This window comes from Rhinopithecus bieti, unplaced genomic scaffold, assembly GCF_001698545.2.
Source record: "Rhinopithecus bieti isolate Rb0 unplaced genomic scaffold, ASM169854v2 scaffold_13272, whole genome shotgun sequence".
In the NCBI taxonomy this organism is placed as follows: Eukaryota; Metazoa; Chordata; class Mammalia; order Primates; family Cercopithecidae; genus Rhinopithecus; species Rhinopithecus bieti.
Genome location: NW_016807355.1, coordinates 81,145 through 98,604, shown reverse-complemented (window position 1 = coordinate 98,604; position 17,460 = coordinate 81,145). Strand labels below are relative to the sequence as shown.

The 17,460-nt window shown below is 43.4% G+C and overlaps 1 protein-coding gene across 2 annotated transcripts in view; it reads right to left on the bottom strand.

The window, feature by feature from the left end:
* The window catches only part of FER1L6 (fer-1 like family member 6), a 172,014-nt gene that overhangs the window by 76,628 nt on the left and 77,926 nt on the right, over window positions 1–17,460 (bottom strand). For both annotated transcript variants that reach the window (XM_017881439.1, XM_017881440.1), the window contains exons 18-20: window positions 10,177–10,354; window positions 5,658–5,782; window positions 62–196 (exon numbers count right to left, since the gene is read on the bottom strand). In XM_017881439.1, coding sequence (XP_017736928.1) covers window positions 62–196; window positions 5,658–5,782; window positions 10,177–10,354 — 438 coding nt within the window. The remainder of the gene's footprint in view (window positions 1–61; window positions 197–5,657; window positions 5,783–10,176; window positions 10,355–17,460) is intronic.

Genomic DNA, 17,460 nt, shown 5'->3' with positions numbered 1-17,460 from the left:
GAGTTAGTCCAACGTGGCATTTTATGAGGTGTGGTCAACGCTGGCCCAGAGGGACACTCACCACGGCATCGCTGTCATACAGCTCCACCACCACTAAGGGCGGGGAGTCTGCCAGCTCATTCACGTCTCCGTGCAGCACCAAATCATTGAACAGCAGCATCTGGTTCCAGGTGGGAGAGAGGGTCTGGGAGATTATCTGGAAGGAGGGAGCAAAGAAAAGCAAAAGTTCATTCAATTGAGTTGTAGGGGGTCTAAGATTCATTCATCAAACACTTATACAGGGGAAAGAGAACACATCATCACTGTGATTGCTCATTCATTCAATATTCAAGTGACTATGTAAACTGAGCAGCTACTATGCACTAAGCAATGCTGGGGAACACAAAGACTCCCGACTGCAGAGGAGCTTATATTCTTAAGTTTCATGAGCAGAGCCTCTACAGTGTTTAACACCCTCTTTGAGTCCATATTTTCAGCTCAGTTCTCACAGTGGTGCCAGTGAAAACACTAGCTACTTTTTTGAGCATTTATAGTGTGCTGGGCACTGAATTTCACATGCGCTGTCTCTTTCAACCCTCACAGTAATTCTGGGAGGTAAGTTCAGTTATTTACACACATTTTCCAGATCAGGAAACTGAGGCTCACTTGTCCAGAGCCAGCAAGTGGCAGAACTGAGATTCCACCTGGACCGTCTGGCAGCAAAGCCCAGGCAGGCTGCTAACCTCATCCACTCTCACCACGTAGATGCTAATATTATCTCCATTTTATGAATAAGAACACTGAGGATTGGAGAGATTCAGTGATTCTTGACTTAGGAGCAAATAAAATTTTGTCATCAAATATCTTAAAGTTGGGTATTTGACCTGATCTTCCTTATGTGGAATTCTACTGTTTTGTGGTTATTGACTGAATTAAATAGATCAAGGTTTTCAAAACCACCCTCACCATGTTGCATGACATCTTTCTTACACTGATAGTAGACTGTACCCATTATACAGATGGAGAAGTCAAAAGATACAGAGGATAATAATCTGCATAATTGCCCTCAGACCATGAGCATCTTGCCTAGAAGTGGCTCACAGCCCCCTCCTAGGCCATTTAAGTGGTGCCCTCAGAATGGAGGGCATATTTGGTCTTGCATTTTCTTCTCTAATTGGATGTTTGGAAACCTGCCAATTTCACACAGCCGACGACTGGAGTTGTTTGCAGGGCAAGTGAACTCTGCACCCGGGCAGAAGCTGTTCCATTAATGCAGGAGACTAGTCCTGGAAAGAGTTCAAAACCACATTTCTTTCTCTTCCAGGCAAATGAGTGATTTCATAGGTGAATGTATCACAGCAGCCACTGGGTCCAGGGGAAGTTTCTGAACTGTGCCTCTGTCTGTCACTGTTCAACCTAGGAGGAAAGTCTGGAGAGAGACCTGGCCTGGACTCGAAAACTCACAGCAAACTGTCATGTCAACATTTTACATCGAGTCATTTCTAGTCACAGCATTAAGTCATTTGCACTGGGGTCACAAAGGAATATTTTTATGGCTCTTATGTGGGTCATAAAAATATTGTGCATATTCACGATTTCTTTCTCTTCTTGCTTTTCACTTTTATAGTATTTTATGTCTGAGACACAACAAGATTTTAAACATTTCAGAGAAAATCTAACTTTTCCAATAGGAAATGAATGGCTTCAACCAACTAATAACAGGAGTTAAGAAGCTGCAATGCAAAGTTACCCTGTGTCAGTGACATCACAAAGAACCATGTGTTTTTATGTGGCTTTTCAAAATAGAAATGTGATCTGTCTTGTAGCATGCACTTGACAGTGTGATACCAAAGCAATTTATGATCTTCACAGCATCTTTCCTATAGAAATATTTTGGTATCTTCTTTGGCACTGGGCTGTAAATACCACTTGATAAGATTCCAGAGGCCAGAATTTGTTCATTCACTCATTCGTCATATAAATATAGGATTCAGGACCTACAACGTGCTAGGCACAGCATTAGACACTAACACAGCACTCTGTGCATAGCAGATGCTCAATAGCTATTTGCATGAATGAGTGTGTATTGACCTGTCCCTGGAGTTGCACCCATGAGTAAAAGGACAGCATGACCACCTTCAGGAGGTACTAAAAGGTTCACACAAACAAAAATACATTATCCTACTTCTCTGCCAAGGTGCCCTCATTTCTTAAGGGCTTTCTTAAAGAGTTATGCATTAGAACCGAATTAAATGACATTACCTGGAAGTTATGGTAGCACTTAGCTAACATTTTGATGAGGGAGCCAGCTATCATGGACAGAGCATAGCTTCAGAATCAGATAACTCTGGAGTGAAATTCTAATTTCATTACCTACCTGATGTTGGACTTGGGCACGTTGGAGATTAACCCTCCAAACCTTAGTTTTCCTCATGTAAATGGGGTTAGCACTCACCCTCCGGAGTTATGACCACTGTCCAAGAATAGTAAGTGCTTGGCACACATCAGGTGCTCAATAATTGCTTGTTATCCATCCTACCTGATCCCAGCCCATATTCTTCTATAAATGAGTAAACATTTACTGAACGCCTGCCACATGGCAGCCTTGGTGCACTGGGGTAAGAGACCATCCATGTCCTCAGGACTAAGCCCCAATCTGGTTGTTGGAAATAGCAGGTTCCATGCTCTACCCTCTAAGATTTCCTCCCCTTCTCCTCTAATGCTCCCTCTTAGCCACTTAGTCGGTTTCCCTCTTTCATGCCAGAAACCTTTCTCTGCGGGAGCTTTCTCTCTTTCCCTTTGTATTTCAGTCGCAAGATTTCTATGTCCCATGTCCCCAGTGATGTTGGGAATGACTGGATTCCCCTCTTTGAAATATTTCATTCCATTAAGTCACTTTATAAAGCACTGGTTTTCAGGAGCAGCCTTCAGAGGCTTTTCCCCTGAGCCCCTGTGGTCAGATGAGTGCTACCAGCTGAACAGTGGCACTTGGCTATGACTGCAGGGGCTCAGGTTCAGCTTTCCTCATCATTAAAATACATAAAGGGGCATGTCACCTGCAGACAAGTCCCTCTGTGTTAGCGCAGAAGTGAAACAGGAGAGGGAAATTGGTACCCTTTCTTACCAAAATGGAAGTGGAGTGGTTAAGCAAAGTGACTTTGGTTAAGCAAAGTGACCTGGGTTTCCATCTTGGCTCCACCATCTTCTAGCTATATCGTTTCCAAGCCTTACCTTCCTCATCTGTAGAATGAAGACACTACTAACATCCAGCTTTGGGCTGCAGTGAGAGGTAGCAAACAATGCATATAAAATGCTTAGCACTGCGCCCAGCACATGGGGAGCTTTTAGTAAATAGCAGCTATTATTATTAACAAAAATGAGGTACTTGGCTTAAAATTATGGAAACAAAGTCCAGAACTCAACAGAACCTATTTTCCCTTTCAAATAATTATTTGATAAACAAAAGTCATCTGTTCCTTTGAGATATGGATCTAAATCAAATGAAGGTGCTGTATGGAGATACAAAATACAAGGATAATTACACAGCAGACAAAGGATTTCATCCAAATACTGTACTCCACTCAGGGCCCTGGAACTCCACAGTGTTGTGGCAGGTGGAGGAGGGCTCCGGGGGTCCATCCTATGAGAACTCCCTTACTGTTGGAAGGAAACCTCAATGACAATAACAACAAGAAGTCACATAGAAGCCTTAGTTTTAAGCAAGGTACTGTCCTGGGTGTTTTATCCTCTGGAAGGAATGTACAAGGTTATCATCCCTAGTTCACAGATAAAGAAATTGAGGCACAAGGAGAGGTTTGTTTAAAGTCACACAACTGATAAATGGAAGAGCACGGATTTTGACCCAGGCAGTGCAGCTCCAGAGTCTATACTCATCATCACCACGCTCCGTACTAACTCTTAGGAAAGAGAAAGTAGTCTGTTATCATTTTTATGCTCAGTCACTGAATGAGGATGAAGTCATCTTCCTGCTGAGGTTTCTCCTGACTTCTCTCCCAGGTAGAACTAACCCTTTCTCTACTTGGCTCTTGTAGGACTCTGTACAGCCCTGTACCCTGGGGCTTATCATAGTGCAGTGACTCATGTGTCATGAGGCCTGTATTCATGCCTGGATTGCATATTACACTGGAGCAGAGTCTGGCTCCTCTCATCCTCCAGAGCCCAATATGTGATCTGGCAAAAAAGCCAGCACCTGACAGGCAGTTCAATGAATGTGAGGCCGGTTCACATCACGCTGTCAGTGTGCGAGTCATAAATCAAAATGCAATCTACTCTATCATCCAGGTCATGGGCTTTGCCCTGGAGACCAATGTTAGCCCTCTCAACATCAGCCAATGTCATGGCCAGCATTTATCAATCATTTTATAAACTTAACTATCTGCTTCTTCATGACAGTCCCATTTTAAGATGACAAACCTGAGGTTAATGAGTTGCATTACTTGCCCATGCAGGAAAGAAGCATGCAGGCAGAGAGGAGATGAGCTAGAAAGTAACCTTATGGCACTCTGTGTCTAACCCTGAGATGGGCAATTCTTTACTGAGCTTCTCTCTCTTCAAACCACAAATCAGACAACAGAATACATTTTTAGAGAATAGAATCTAATGAGAAAAGCATCCTACCGGATTTTGGCTGATTAGAAATCCTTTTCTCATTTTAGTACTTGTTGTATAGGAAAGGGAGAAAGACAGAGGAAACAGGCACAGACTCATACTATTTGCATATTTGGTTTGCATATTTGTCTTTTCCAAAACTCATGCTGAAATTTAATCCCTAATGTCATGGTATTGAGAGGTGAGGCCTTTAAGAGATGTTTGGGTCATGAAGGAGCTGCCTTCACAAATGCATTAATCTATGGATCAATAAGTTGTCATGGGAGGGGAACTGGTAGCTTCAGAAGAAGAGGAAGAGAGGCCTGAGCAAGCATATTAGCATGCTCCGCCCCCTCACTACGTGATGCCCTGCGCTGCCTTGGAACCTGCAGGGTCCCACCAGCAAGAAGGCCCTCACCAGACACAGCTCCTCAACCTTGGACCTCCAGCCTCCATAACTGTAAAAAATAAATTCCTTTTCTTTAGAAATTACCCAGTTTCAGGTATTCTAAGCATGCTAAATGGATTAAGACAACCCATCTCCCTTAATACTCTCAACATCCATTGTGCAGTAGTATTTTCCAGAAGAGGGGGACTGTGAAGCATTGAGATGTTAAAAGCATGCGAAGCTCCCCACCTGGTGAGTGCAAAGTCTAGAGCATCTTGACCACAAAACTGGCAAATGTTTCTCCCCACTGAGACCCCTCCATGATTGGATCATAAACCTCATGCAGGTTGATCTGTGCTGTTTCCTCATTTGCTCCTTCCCCACTGCACTTGGCCTTGTGCCTGGCACTTCAGCCTTCTCCTCCTCACTCCTCTTTTTCTCCCAGCCTTCCTTCGCCTCAGGGACTTGCATTCTTTGCCCTAGGACAATGAATCACAGTGAAACAATAGACCTTCCCCACGGAAGTCCTTGTGGGCACATATTCCCTTTTCAGTATGAAACACCTACACACCCAGAGATGCAGGTATTTGCAACATGTCCCCGTTGTTTCTTTCCTGGGCTCTTCTGTGGGTCAGTTGCAGGCTGCAGGAAAGAAGCAGGCTGTCTTGGTTTCCCCGGTTACCTTTGTTGTCTGGCAGTGAGAAAGGAACGTGACTTTGGCAAAAGGGTCTGAAAGTCCATTGCTGTCAGCCGCGATGAGGCTCCGGGCCTGGTACATGTGAGCTCTCAGCTGAAAAACATGCTGTTCTGTGGACAAATCATGGAAGGGGCAGGTGTTAGTGGGCTTTTCAAGAACAGTGTGTACACATGTGTGTCTGTGTGTGATGTCCATCTACGTATCCACAGACAGACAAAAGGAGACCACCAAAAACATCCACCCTCCTCGGAGACAAGAATGGAAGCCCTGAAGAAAGGGAAGAAGTGATATTTACAGGGTACTTTGAACCCAGGCGTCTTCACCAGGTTATGTGTCTTATTCTTCACTAAAACCCTGCGAAATAGCACAATCTCCACTTTATAGATGAGGAAAAATGGCACACAACAAGGTTAAAAGACTTCAAAAGTTTGCACAATTAACCATGCCAGAGCCTAGATTTTATTTCTGATTCTAAAATCTTTTTCTCTTTCTAAAATACATTTTACTCTCTAGTAATTCTCCTGTTTATACAGGCATGAGTGTGTGCATGTGGGCATGCCTCTGTGTGTGTGTGTGTGCAAGGGACTGCTCCGTATAGTTTTCACTTCAACAAACACAACATATGTCTCAAGTCATCCATTCACTCATTTTCCATTCATGAAGCCAGGGTCATTTTGAGCATCTACTGTGTACAGTCGTGATCTCTGAGGATTCTGTGGTAGCTAAGACAGTCCCTGCCCTTGGGGAGCTCCTGAGAGAAGGCAGAAGACAAGCACCCACATCACAGTGGCAGGGGGCCAGGGATAAGTGTTCTGTGAGAATGCTGGCAAGGGACAGGGGGATAAAGGGAGGAGTGAGCACACCCTGTGCCGGGATAGGAGGCAGAGAGAAGGCCTCAGGTTGGGGCAGCTCAGGGTTCAGAGGGGAAACCTCAAGTAACAGTTGAGTTCGTCACAGTCCTTGGTCCATGGTACTTTCTGATCACTGCCCCTTGCAGGGTGCCTCTTGGTTTTTATATTCACTTATCCCTTTTTACTTCTCTACCCACTCCCATTTCCCACACTCTCCCAAAGCCACTGTGTTCAGTGTGTCTGTTTTTGTGCTGACTTGGGAAGTGGTATACAGAAACTCTTGTGCACTAACGTGAATAACTCTACTTAGTTAAAGTAAAGGTACAAATACCCTGTGAATTCCCCCGCCCCCCACAATGCAATCCCTAGACTTACCTCGCACAGGTTCATATGGGGACTTGTACATGGCTACTAATGCTTTATTAGTGTGCCTTTCTTTCCTTATTTGTAAAATGGAGATATAATAGTTCCTCATAGGGTTATTGAAGGGAACCGAAAGGCCGAGAATGGTGCCTGGCCCATGGGAAGAACTCTAAAAGTGGGGTGAAGATGCTGGAGTGTTGTTACTCTTGCTCATTGCAATGTGACCTGTGGGGAGCACCTGGAAGAAACCTGCATGTCCATCACTGTGGTAGTGCACAGGAAAAATGTTAGAGAGTTTGGGAAAGCAGTTAGAGGCAATGGATTAGAGGTACACTTAGCAAAATGGACGGATCTCACGAACTTAAGTGCTTAATGAGAAAAAAAAAAACAAAACAGCATGAGATAGGAGACACAGTACTATTCATGTAAAATAAGAATATGTGCACGCAAAGGAATCATTCATATTTGCCAAAGCACACTCAAAGAAAAAGGGCAGACCATAGCAGAGGTGGTGCTGCCCTTTGAGCAGAGCCCCTAAAGGTTGGTAACATTTGAGAGGCAGGGATGGAGATGCCAAGACACTGGAGCAGGATGAATCAAGACAGGGTCAAAAACACCAGGCTACATGGGGCAAGAATGTAGTCCAGTTTGTCTAGAGTCTAGGGACACAGACATCTGTAATCATATCACAGAGGACCTATGAGGCTTGAACGAGGCAACAGGAAGCTCTTGAAAGTCTGTGCACAGGAGCTGGTGCTAGCAGAGCAAAGCTCCAGGACGATAAAACTGAGTCAAGCTAGCCATGAACAGAAGAGGTGTCGGGGAGGGAAACCAACAGGGAGACAACACTCCCCCCTCTAGGCCAGAAGTTTAAGGGCCAGAGCTTATGCACTGGTAGAGGGGATGGAAATGAGGGGGTGGGAGAGACATGGCAGCCCTGGATGCTATAGGCCTTGAGCCCTGATTGGCAGGGTGAGGAGGGACAGGAAGGGCAGGGGGTGCCAAAGACAACTCCTTACTTTATTGTCTTGAGGCTCACACATGTGTCCCTCCACCCTATGCCACTGTCTGGTTGCATGGGGACCAATACGGAACCTGAGAACATAGCAAACATATCAGACCCACTCTAATCCTGCAAAAGATTTGGAAACTTGAGCTCTGCACACCTCCAGTTAAGTCTGGTATTTGCAGTGAAAGTTCTCCACACTCTGTCAAGGCAGGGGGAGCCAGAGAAGTGATTCCTTTGGACTCAATTCTAAGTCCTCCCTCTGTCCCCACTGCCACATACACCAATAAACCCTCACATGACAGGCTGGGCCCTGCTGGCAAGGGAGCCCCTTAAAATGGCAACAGTAAACGATGGAAATGATGCCATCAGCAGATGGCAGAGGGATTTCCCGACAGGAGTGTTTCTAGAGATGGCCCACGTGTTCCTTAGCATGCTACATCGTTTGGCAAATTTCTCTGCTGAGAGTGAACTTGGAAATGGTTCACCCGATAAAAATGCTCACCAGCTGCCCCTGAAATGGCTAACCCTGTAATTTAGCAGACCACCCAATGGCAGCCACACAAGCTGTGCCCTGCACAACTCCAGGGAGCACCATTTACTCAGTGTAGGTTTTCATTTTTCTGAAACCTTGTGTCTTACTAGTTATGTTCCTGGGACTAATCTAGTCACCCTCCTCACACTTTATTGGTACACCTCTTGTGCTATGGCTTGCTTTTTACTTGTGGTTATGAGAGATGTGTCTGTTATTCTCACTTGAGGGCCGGAATCACCTCTCACTCATCTCTATGTCACCCACTAGTTTTTCCACCATGCCTTCCATATATGGGTACAAACTAATTATTTGCTGAATGGGTATTTTCTGGAGCACAAAATTCTCCAGTAGGTGTGGAAGGCAGCCAAAGCCACCAATGCCAGTGCACAGCAGGAAAAGTTTATTAGGTCACTCTATGAAAACACACTGCAGAGGATCAGAAGCATTGGGAAAAGTCTTTCGTCTTCTCTGAATTGCTAGCAGCTGGGATAGCAATCACATCCAGGTCCTTGGGTCTCTAGAGATAATCTATAAAAATAGGAAGCCAAGTTAGCTTCCTATTTTTTCCTATCAAGTTAATGTGGATTTTTTTACCCAAAGATGAAAACTCTCTCAAGGTATGGTGGAAGACAGTAGAAAGAGAGCAGGGTTTGGAGACATTTTTTTCCCCCATCATTTACTAGCTGCGTGATCTTGGGCAATTTCTAAGCATCTTTGATACATAACTTTCTTCATCTGTAAGATGAAGAGTCTTCCCAGGGTTGATTTGAGAAATCAATGAGATCTGATGCCTCAAGTGTAAGGCACAATGCTTGGCATGTGGTATTATGCATTTTCCAAAAAGACAATGCTCTTATGCATTTATATCGGGCATGGAAACCATGAGCTGAACTATTAGATATGTATTTCCAGAACCTTGCATTCTCTGACTATTGAGCAACTTTGATTCCACTGGCAGTCTAGGTTCAGCCAACATCAGAGGAGCCTTGGGCCACAGAGGAGACTTGACTGTATAGAGAGTTCTCCAGTGTTTCCAACATTGGCTCAACCCAAAACTCAACTTCAGCAGAAACGAAGGTAAAACTGCAGGCTGCTTTATCTGAACTCAGCAGCAAGAGATAACATAAATGGAAGTAAGTCAAATGCAATTGTAATGAATATTTATAATAAAATTCAAAAATGTGTCAAAACATAAACATGACGGCACTTACAGAAAATAGCTACATAGAAGAAAGGATTCCATAAAGCATGCTGAATTTTAAAAGCAGCCGAGCCAAGAACCAAGCTGGAGAAATATGAGTGAACCTACTGATACCAGTCCCCACTGGGTTACTACTAGGAAATGTGAATATCTGCTGTTGATAGGTCAAAATCCCCATGCCACATGAAAGTAAAATCTGCCTTAATTCCACAGATCATGTAAGCACAAGAACTTACTGACATTCTGACATTTTTTTTGTTTAAAACGCAAACTCAACCTACATAATCTGCCTACAAAGAAACTCAAATTACTTCCTCTCTATTAACAGAGAAACATAAGTGTTTATTCCAGATGTGTTTAATGATTTTATTCTTTTTAGATGGGACATTGAAAGGTAAGGCAGAACACTTAGGAACTGTACTAAAGAAGGACAATAAGTTGGCCCTAAAATAATGTGCAAAAAACTCATGCATGCTGCCCTCCTTATTATCTTTTCAGAAGCCCACCTGAGACCTTGGATGACCCTCTTTGCCCAGTGGGGACCCTACCTTGGTAGAGCAGGTTGGATGGGGGGTGATTGGCACCAGCCCCTTTGGAGGACGTTTCTGCTTCATAGCCTACTGGCAAGTTGTCCAAGATGGCACTGGCATGCTTGATGGAGCCCAGCCACAGGTACAAGTCGACTTTTGCTTGCACAGACCAACCAGCTGGTCGTTTTCCAGGAGGCTGGAGAAAGGTTACAAAAAAGACTGACTTGTTAGTAGGAGATAATTACAGGCCTCCCCTTTTGAGAAAAGAAGTCCTTCCTGGAGACACACCTGAAAGTATGTTCAGAGAGTAGTTCTCAAAAGCTCCCCTTAAATCCAAATAAAAGCAACGTCCCCAGTTGCCTTGATGCACAACTCCAGATCTCCAGAGGAAGATCCAGGTTTAGTGAGACCTAAAGCTTAAACCTGCACTGTGATAAGCTCTTCCAAGCTGTGGGTCATTTCAACTTAATAGGTAGTAGGTATGTTTACCGCCACCATTTGATAAATGTGGAAACACAGGCTCAGAGAGATAAAGTAAGTTGCCTGTGATGCTCAGGTTTTAAGTGACAGACACAAAAGCGAAAAATGAAAGAGTCCACATTTAGACTCTAGACTCTGACCCCTATAGCTTGACTATCACTCTGAGCTGAAATCTTCTTCCTGGAACTTCCAACTGTCTGGAGTTCCAATCTGACTTTTTACCTCTTTGCTTCATTTAGAAGAACCCTAGTTACTTCTTCCATAAGTCAGGACTCTATGGCTTGGAAGAACCTACCTGGCCTGCCATGTGCTTTCTTCCTGGCTAAACAACTTCACCCCTCCCTCATGCAGTGTGGTCTCAGATTCCCTCACTGCTCTGCTCTCTCTCTTTTGACTGTGCTAAGATTTGTATTTTTATTTATGTTTGCTTTAATTTCTATGTTTATGTCTGTATTAGTGTGGGTAGTATGAGTATGCACAGGAAGTGTGTGCATGTCCACATGTATGTGTGTACATATGCCTGTGTGTGCACATATGCCTGTGTGTGCACATATGCCTGTGTGTGCATGTACTTATGTGTATGTGTGTATATGCCTGCATGGGGGTGCATGTATTCTCAGAATCTGAAGACAAAATGTAGGCAGTGTGGCTCCTTTATTTTTCAGTCACCAGGATAAAGGTACTCCCTCACCCCTCCAAGGAGTCCCAGGCCCCAGTCTTGGCTGTTGCCAGCAAGGCCATCATTCTAAGAGTAACCTATGGCACTTAACTGCTACCTCTCAAAATGTTGTCAACTCTTCTTCTAAGTTCCTCTTCCTAGTGTTTCTTAGAATTTTCTGTCAGTAATTTTCTTTTTTCTTTTTTTTTTTTTTTTTTAACCTCCCTTCCTTTCCATTGAGGGTTACAAAATCCTATTATGAAAGGCCACAACTTGCTCTGTCAATTTCCAAGGACCCCATGGAGAGCCTCTGAATCTGAAATTGAACGTGGCTGTTTGCCTTTCTATTGTGCTCTGCGGGTTCCACAAATGGATTTCGAGCAACTCAGCTTAGCAACTACTGCCAGTGCTGTTTGGCCCTTGCTGAGGGAGTAGGGCCAGAAAACTTGGTCCTGGCCCTCCCTCCGGGGCTCACAAAGAGGCCACTCCACTTGGCCACTTAGCTTCACCTACTCAAATGCAAAGAGAGAAAGTGCTGAGGAAGCAGAGAAGTAGCAGCAGTGATTTCTATCCTCCAAGATTCAAATATTTAGCTGGGCTTTAATGGGCACTTTGGAGTTGGATCCTCGAAAGAGAGGAAAGTGTGTGAACAAAGATTTGGGTAATATGAGCTAATACTTAGCAAGTGCTTACTCTGTGCTAGGAATGATGCTAGGAACTTTCAGGAAAGAAGTCACAGCCAGTGAGCATGAGAGCTAGACAGAGAATGACACAGATGAAGCTGAAGAATCCCGCTCAGTACGTGGAGGAGCTGGGACTGTATTCTTTAAGCAGTAGGATGCCAGTATTTGTTGAGCTCAAAAAATAAATTTATTTTGTTGTTGGTAAAGGCAACCACTCTACAACCTGTAATTTACAAAATTATAATAAGACAAATAATCCTCGACTCATCACTTCTCTAATAATAATACCCAAAATGTATTGAGGAATACATGTGTTCAATAAAATTAATATGTATTGAAAGCCTAAGATTATTTTCCTATAATAAAAGCAATCCCTCTGCCATTTGTAGACATCACTAAGACATCGATTCATAAAGAAAGGAATTTTTGTCTGTTGCTTCACTGCCATGTCCCCAGTGCCTCAAAGAGTTCTTGGCACCCAGGAAACATGTGGTAAATATATGTTGAGTGAATATCCTTTATTTACTTTTCTAACAATAATAATATTTAACAGATGTTGAGCAATTATATTGTTTTAGGCCCTGGTCTAATGTTTCTCTCTTCACACAGAATGTTCTATTGCCTGCAAGCTATCACCAAATCATAGGTTATCAGGGTTAGAGCCCAGACTCTCAGTCAATGCTCCTCACACACTGCTATGAGCACATGGATTGCCAGGGCATCTGGTTAAAATGTACACTCAAATTCAGCTGGTCTCTGGGACAGTTTGACAATCTGATTTCTCCTCATGGACACTAATCCTGCTGGTCTACAGATCTCAGTTTTAAGTATTTGAGTGGCAATGCTCTTAACTTAGTGTGCTACATTGCCCTAAGCAAAGCAAATCTGAGCTTCTGCAGGGTTTTCTTTTCTTTTTATCCCCTCCCGCCCTGCCCCCATAGAGTCTTGCTCTGTCACCCAAGCAGGAGTGATGAGGTGCAATCTCAGCTCACCACAAACTCTGCCTCCTAGGCTCAAGCCATCCTCCCACTTCAGCCTCCCAAGTAGCTTGGACCATGAGCAGGCACCCTGATACCTGGATAATTTTTGTATTTATTTTTGGGGGGGTAGAGATGGGGTTTCCCCATGTTGCCTAGGGTCGTCTCAAACTCCTGGACTAAAGCAATCTACCCCCTTTGGCCTCCCAAAGTGCCAGGATTACAGGCAAGAGCCACTGAGCCTGGGCCTGTGTTTCTTTTCTTTTGTTTTTGTTTTTTTTTTTTTTGAGACAGAGTCTTGGTCTGTCACCCAGGCTAGAGTGCAGTGGTGCAATCTCAGCTTACTGCAGCCTCTGCCTCCTGGGTTCAAGTGATTCTCATGCTTTAGCCTCCCAAGTACCTGAGATTGCAGATGCATGCCACCACACTTGGAGAATTTTTGGATTTTTAGTAGAGATGGGGTTTCACCATGTTGGCCAGGCTGTTCTTGAACTCCTGACCTCAGGTGATCCACCCACCTTGGCATCCCAAAGTGCTGGGATTACAGGCGTGAGCCACCATGCCAGGCTGGCCTTGTGTTTCTTAAAGTAAAACAAAACAATGACAAAAGACATCATTCATTTCCACTGCTGCTAAACAACATGAGTGTGTTTAAATTCATGGTTAAAACCAAAGACTCAGTTAACGTCTTGTGAAAGTGTTCCACAAAGACCATTGCTGCACTCCTAAAGTTAGCAGCTTGTACATTTTTTTAAAAATATACGCAAGTTGGAATTGCTGCCAAGATGATGCAGAGTGTCTCACTTAAGTATCTAAGTTGGATTCATTCAACATTATTGAGCACCTTCCCAGGTGCTTTCAGGAACAGAATCCCATTTTTAATTTCACATGTACTTTCAGCCTGGTTACATGTCTGCCTTCCCTCAACTGGGGCTCAGAAAACAATACCCCCAGATGAAGGCCTCAGAAGCAAAAGTGTTTCTCTGACCTTCTCCTGCCCTCCTCTCTCTCAGTCCCATTCGCCCCCAGGTTAGCCATAGAAACTAGAATCTCTCTTCCCTAGTGCAGGTCACAGACGCCAGAATCCCATTTCCCAAAAGCCAGCTATAAAACCTAAAAATATGACTCAACTTTCCCTCTGACTTTCTATGTAAAAATTGACCATAAGGAAATTATCTGGCCTACCTTGTCTAACTGTAGCCCATTCCAGAGAGGGTTCTACCCCACACCCAGAAGGAAAGAATGCTACAGAGGCCAAGAAGTAGCTAGGCAGACAGGCCTTGCTGGGTTTCCCCGCTCAGTCCACTAGCATTAGATTATACCATTTTTATTGAATCGTATTTCTGTATGTCCATCCATACTTTGTTAAACCTAACCATAAAAATGGATGATTTCCCCTATTTTTGGATCTTCCTTCTAAAGGCTCCCATATATTAATGTGTTTCTTTAATATATACATTAAATAAATTTGTAAGCCTTTTCTCCTATTAATCTACCTTTTGTGAATTGATTTTTCAGCAAAGCTTCAGAGTAACAAGGGAAAGCTCTCCCTTGGCTCCTACACCTGCTTCCCTACTCTCCTTCCTCTGTCATGTGCCCCTGACCAACCACAGCCAGGTATTTTCCTTTGAGAATAGCATGGAAAGGTAGGAAAAAAGAAAATAGAGCAGAGAAAAATAATTAAGAATGCAAAAATATATCAAGAAGCTGTGATCATTCATATATAAATATTGCATGTGACAAAATGCTAAAGGCTCAGTCTCCCCTGTGCCTCCCCCACTTCCCATGGGGTCCTGGTGCAAGACAACCAGCTCAAAAGGAAGAGGAAGCTTGGCAAGTGAGAGAAAAGAAAGAGACAGGTAGTAACTCACATGAACTATGTTAGAGTTGGTCAGTATTAGCGAGAGTGAGGTTTGTTTATGTGGTAGAGGTTTTACTCTGTGGCAGGACAGAGAAAGGTGCTTTTTAGCCATCACTTCCTGCTGCATCCTAGGAAAAGCTAGATGGAAAGCTGGAACCTGGAGAACAGGAGATGGACTCCCTGTTGTGGAGAGAAGGTAGGATAGGGGACGGCAAAGGGAGTGAGAAGGAGTGGACTCAGCACAGAGCTAACTCAAGGAGAAGAGGAAGGTTGAGCGCCACCCTCTGGGCTCTGAGAGCATCTAGCTCCTTCCTTAGGAAAGGTTTCATTTTGGTGACAAATTTCCATTTCCACATTTCCAGCCCTCAGGAGCACGGTGGGGATAAGACTAAAAGGAGAGGATCCTAAACTTTTGAGTGGTGTGTGAGGCTGAGTTCTGCAAATTCTGGTCCATCATTTTTAGTAGCATTGTGAATATGTTTAAATTAGAGAAAAAGAAAGATCATGCAACCCAGGACCACAAAACCTTCATTGCTGTTACTGATCATTACTTGGCCATGTGACTACAGATGAGGCACTTTGTTTCCTCTGTATTAATAGTTCCCAAGACAGGAAGAGAAGTTTCCTAAAACTTACAAATAGCTATTTTGGATGCATAAGCTTGACAAATGTGGGCTTAAAAAGTTAAAGATGTTTCACTTGGTACTGGTACCAAAACAGACATATAGACCAATGGAACAGAATAGAGACCTCAGAAATAACACCACACATCTACAACCAACCGATCTTTGATAAACCTGATAAAAACAAGCAATGGGGAAAGAATTGCCTATTTAATAAATGGTGCTGGGAAAACTGGCTAGCCATATGCAGAAAACTGAAACTGGACTCCTTCCTTAAACCTTATACAAAAATTAACTCAAGATGGATTAAAGACTTAAATGTAAAACCCAAACCATAAAAGCCCTAGAGGAAAATCTAGGCAATACCATTCAGGTCATAGGCATGAGCAAATATTTCATGAAATAGCCAAAAGCAACTGCAACCAATGCAGAAATTGATAAATGAGGTCTAATTAAACTAAAGAGCTTCTACAAAGCGAAAGAAACTATCAGAGCGAATGGGTAATCTACAGAATGGGATAAAATTTTTGCATTCTACCCATCTGACAAAGGTCTAATATCCAGAATTTACAAAGAACTTAAATTTACAAGAAAAAAACAAACAACCCCATTAAAAAGTGGGCAAATGACATAAACAGACACTTCTCAAAAGAAGACATTTATACAGTCAACAAATATGAAAAAACTTAACATCACTGAACTTTAAAATTCAAAACCACAATGAGATACCATCTCACACCAGCCAGAAAGGCAATTATAAAAAAGTCAAGAAACAACAGATGCTGGCAAGGCTGTGGAGAAATAGGAACACTGTTGGTGGAAGTGTAAATTAGTTCAACCATTGTGGAAGACAGTGTCGTGATTCCTCAAGGATCTAGAACCAGAAGTGCCATTTGACCCAGCAATCCCACTACTGGCTATATACCCAAAGGATTATAAATCATTCTACTATAAAGAGGTATGCACACGTATGTTTACTGCGGCACTGTTCACAATAGTAAAGACACGGAACCCCAACCCCCAAATGCCGCATCGATGATAAGAACTGGATAAAGAAATGTGGCCAACATATACACCATCGGAATAACTATGCAGCCCATAAAAAAGATGAGATCATGTCCTTTGCAGGGGCATGGGATGAAGCTGGAAGGCCATCCATTCTCAGCCAAGCTAACACAGGAACAGAAGAACCAATTCCACGCATGTTCTCATTCATAAGTGGGAGTTTGAACAATGAGAACACATGGACACAGGGAGGAGAAGCATCACACAGCCAAGGCCTGCCCAGGAAGTGGGGAACAAGGAGGAGGGAGGCCATTAAGAACAAATACCCTAATGCATGCAGGGCTTAAAAACCTAGGTTGACCAGGTCGATAGGTGCAGGCCAAACCACCATGGCACACGTTAATCTATGTAATGACTGTACATTGTGCACATGTATCCCGGAACTTAAAGTAAAATAAAATATAAAAAAGTTAAAGATGTTTCCCAACTGCAGGACTTCTTGGAACCTTCCACTGGTTAATGGGCACTGTGAAACTGCAAGAGTTTCCAAGGTTACAACTGCAACTTCTTAAAAGCATTTGAACATGGAACATTTACAGAGCCACTCAAAGAACAGCAGCTCCACAGAATAAAGCTTGAGGAAACTTTAGCTTAGAGAGTTGAGAGATTTATATTCTGTTCCCCTGCAGCCCCCGCCCACCTTCACTTCCTATTTCCCAGCTAAAAAATTGGAGTGAGTGGCAGATGAGGAAATACTCAGTGTCCCTGTTGCTGCCTTTGTTTTTTCTGGTCTTGCCCATTCGGTGAAGAGAAAGGGGCATAAAGAGAGATGGTGGGTGAGAAGGGACTTAAAGTCAGGAGTGAAAATCAAAACAGAAGTGAAAATGGTCTTGCTGAATCATCTTATCAAGATATTTTATCAAGTTCATATGATTGGATTCAACAAGATCCAGAAAGCTACCGCCCAGAGCAATTCCAATGGCAAAAGGAAAATACAAATAAAGAAATAAGCTAA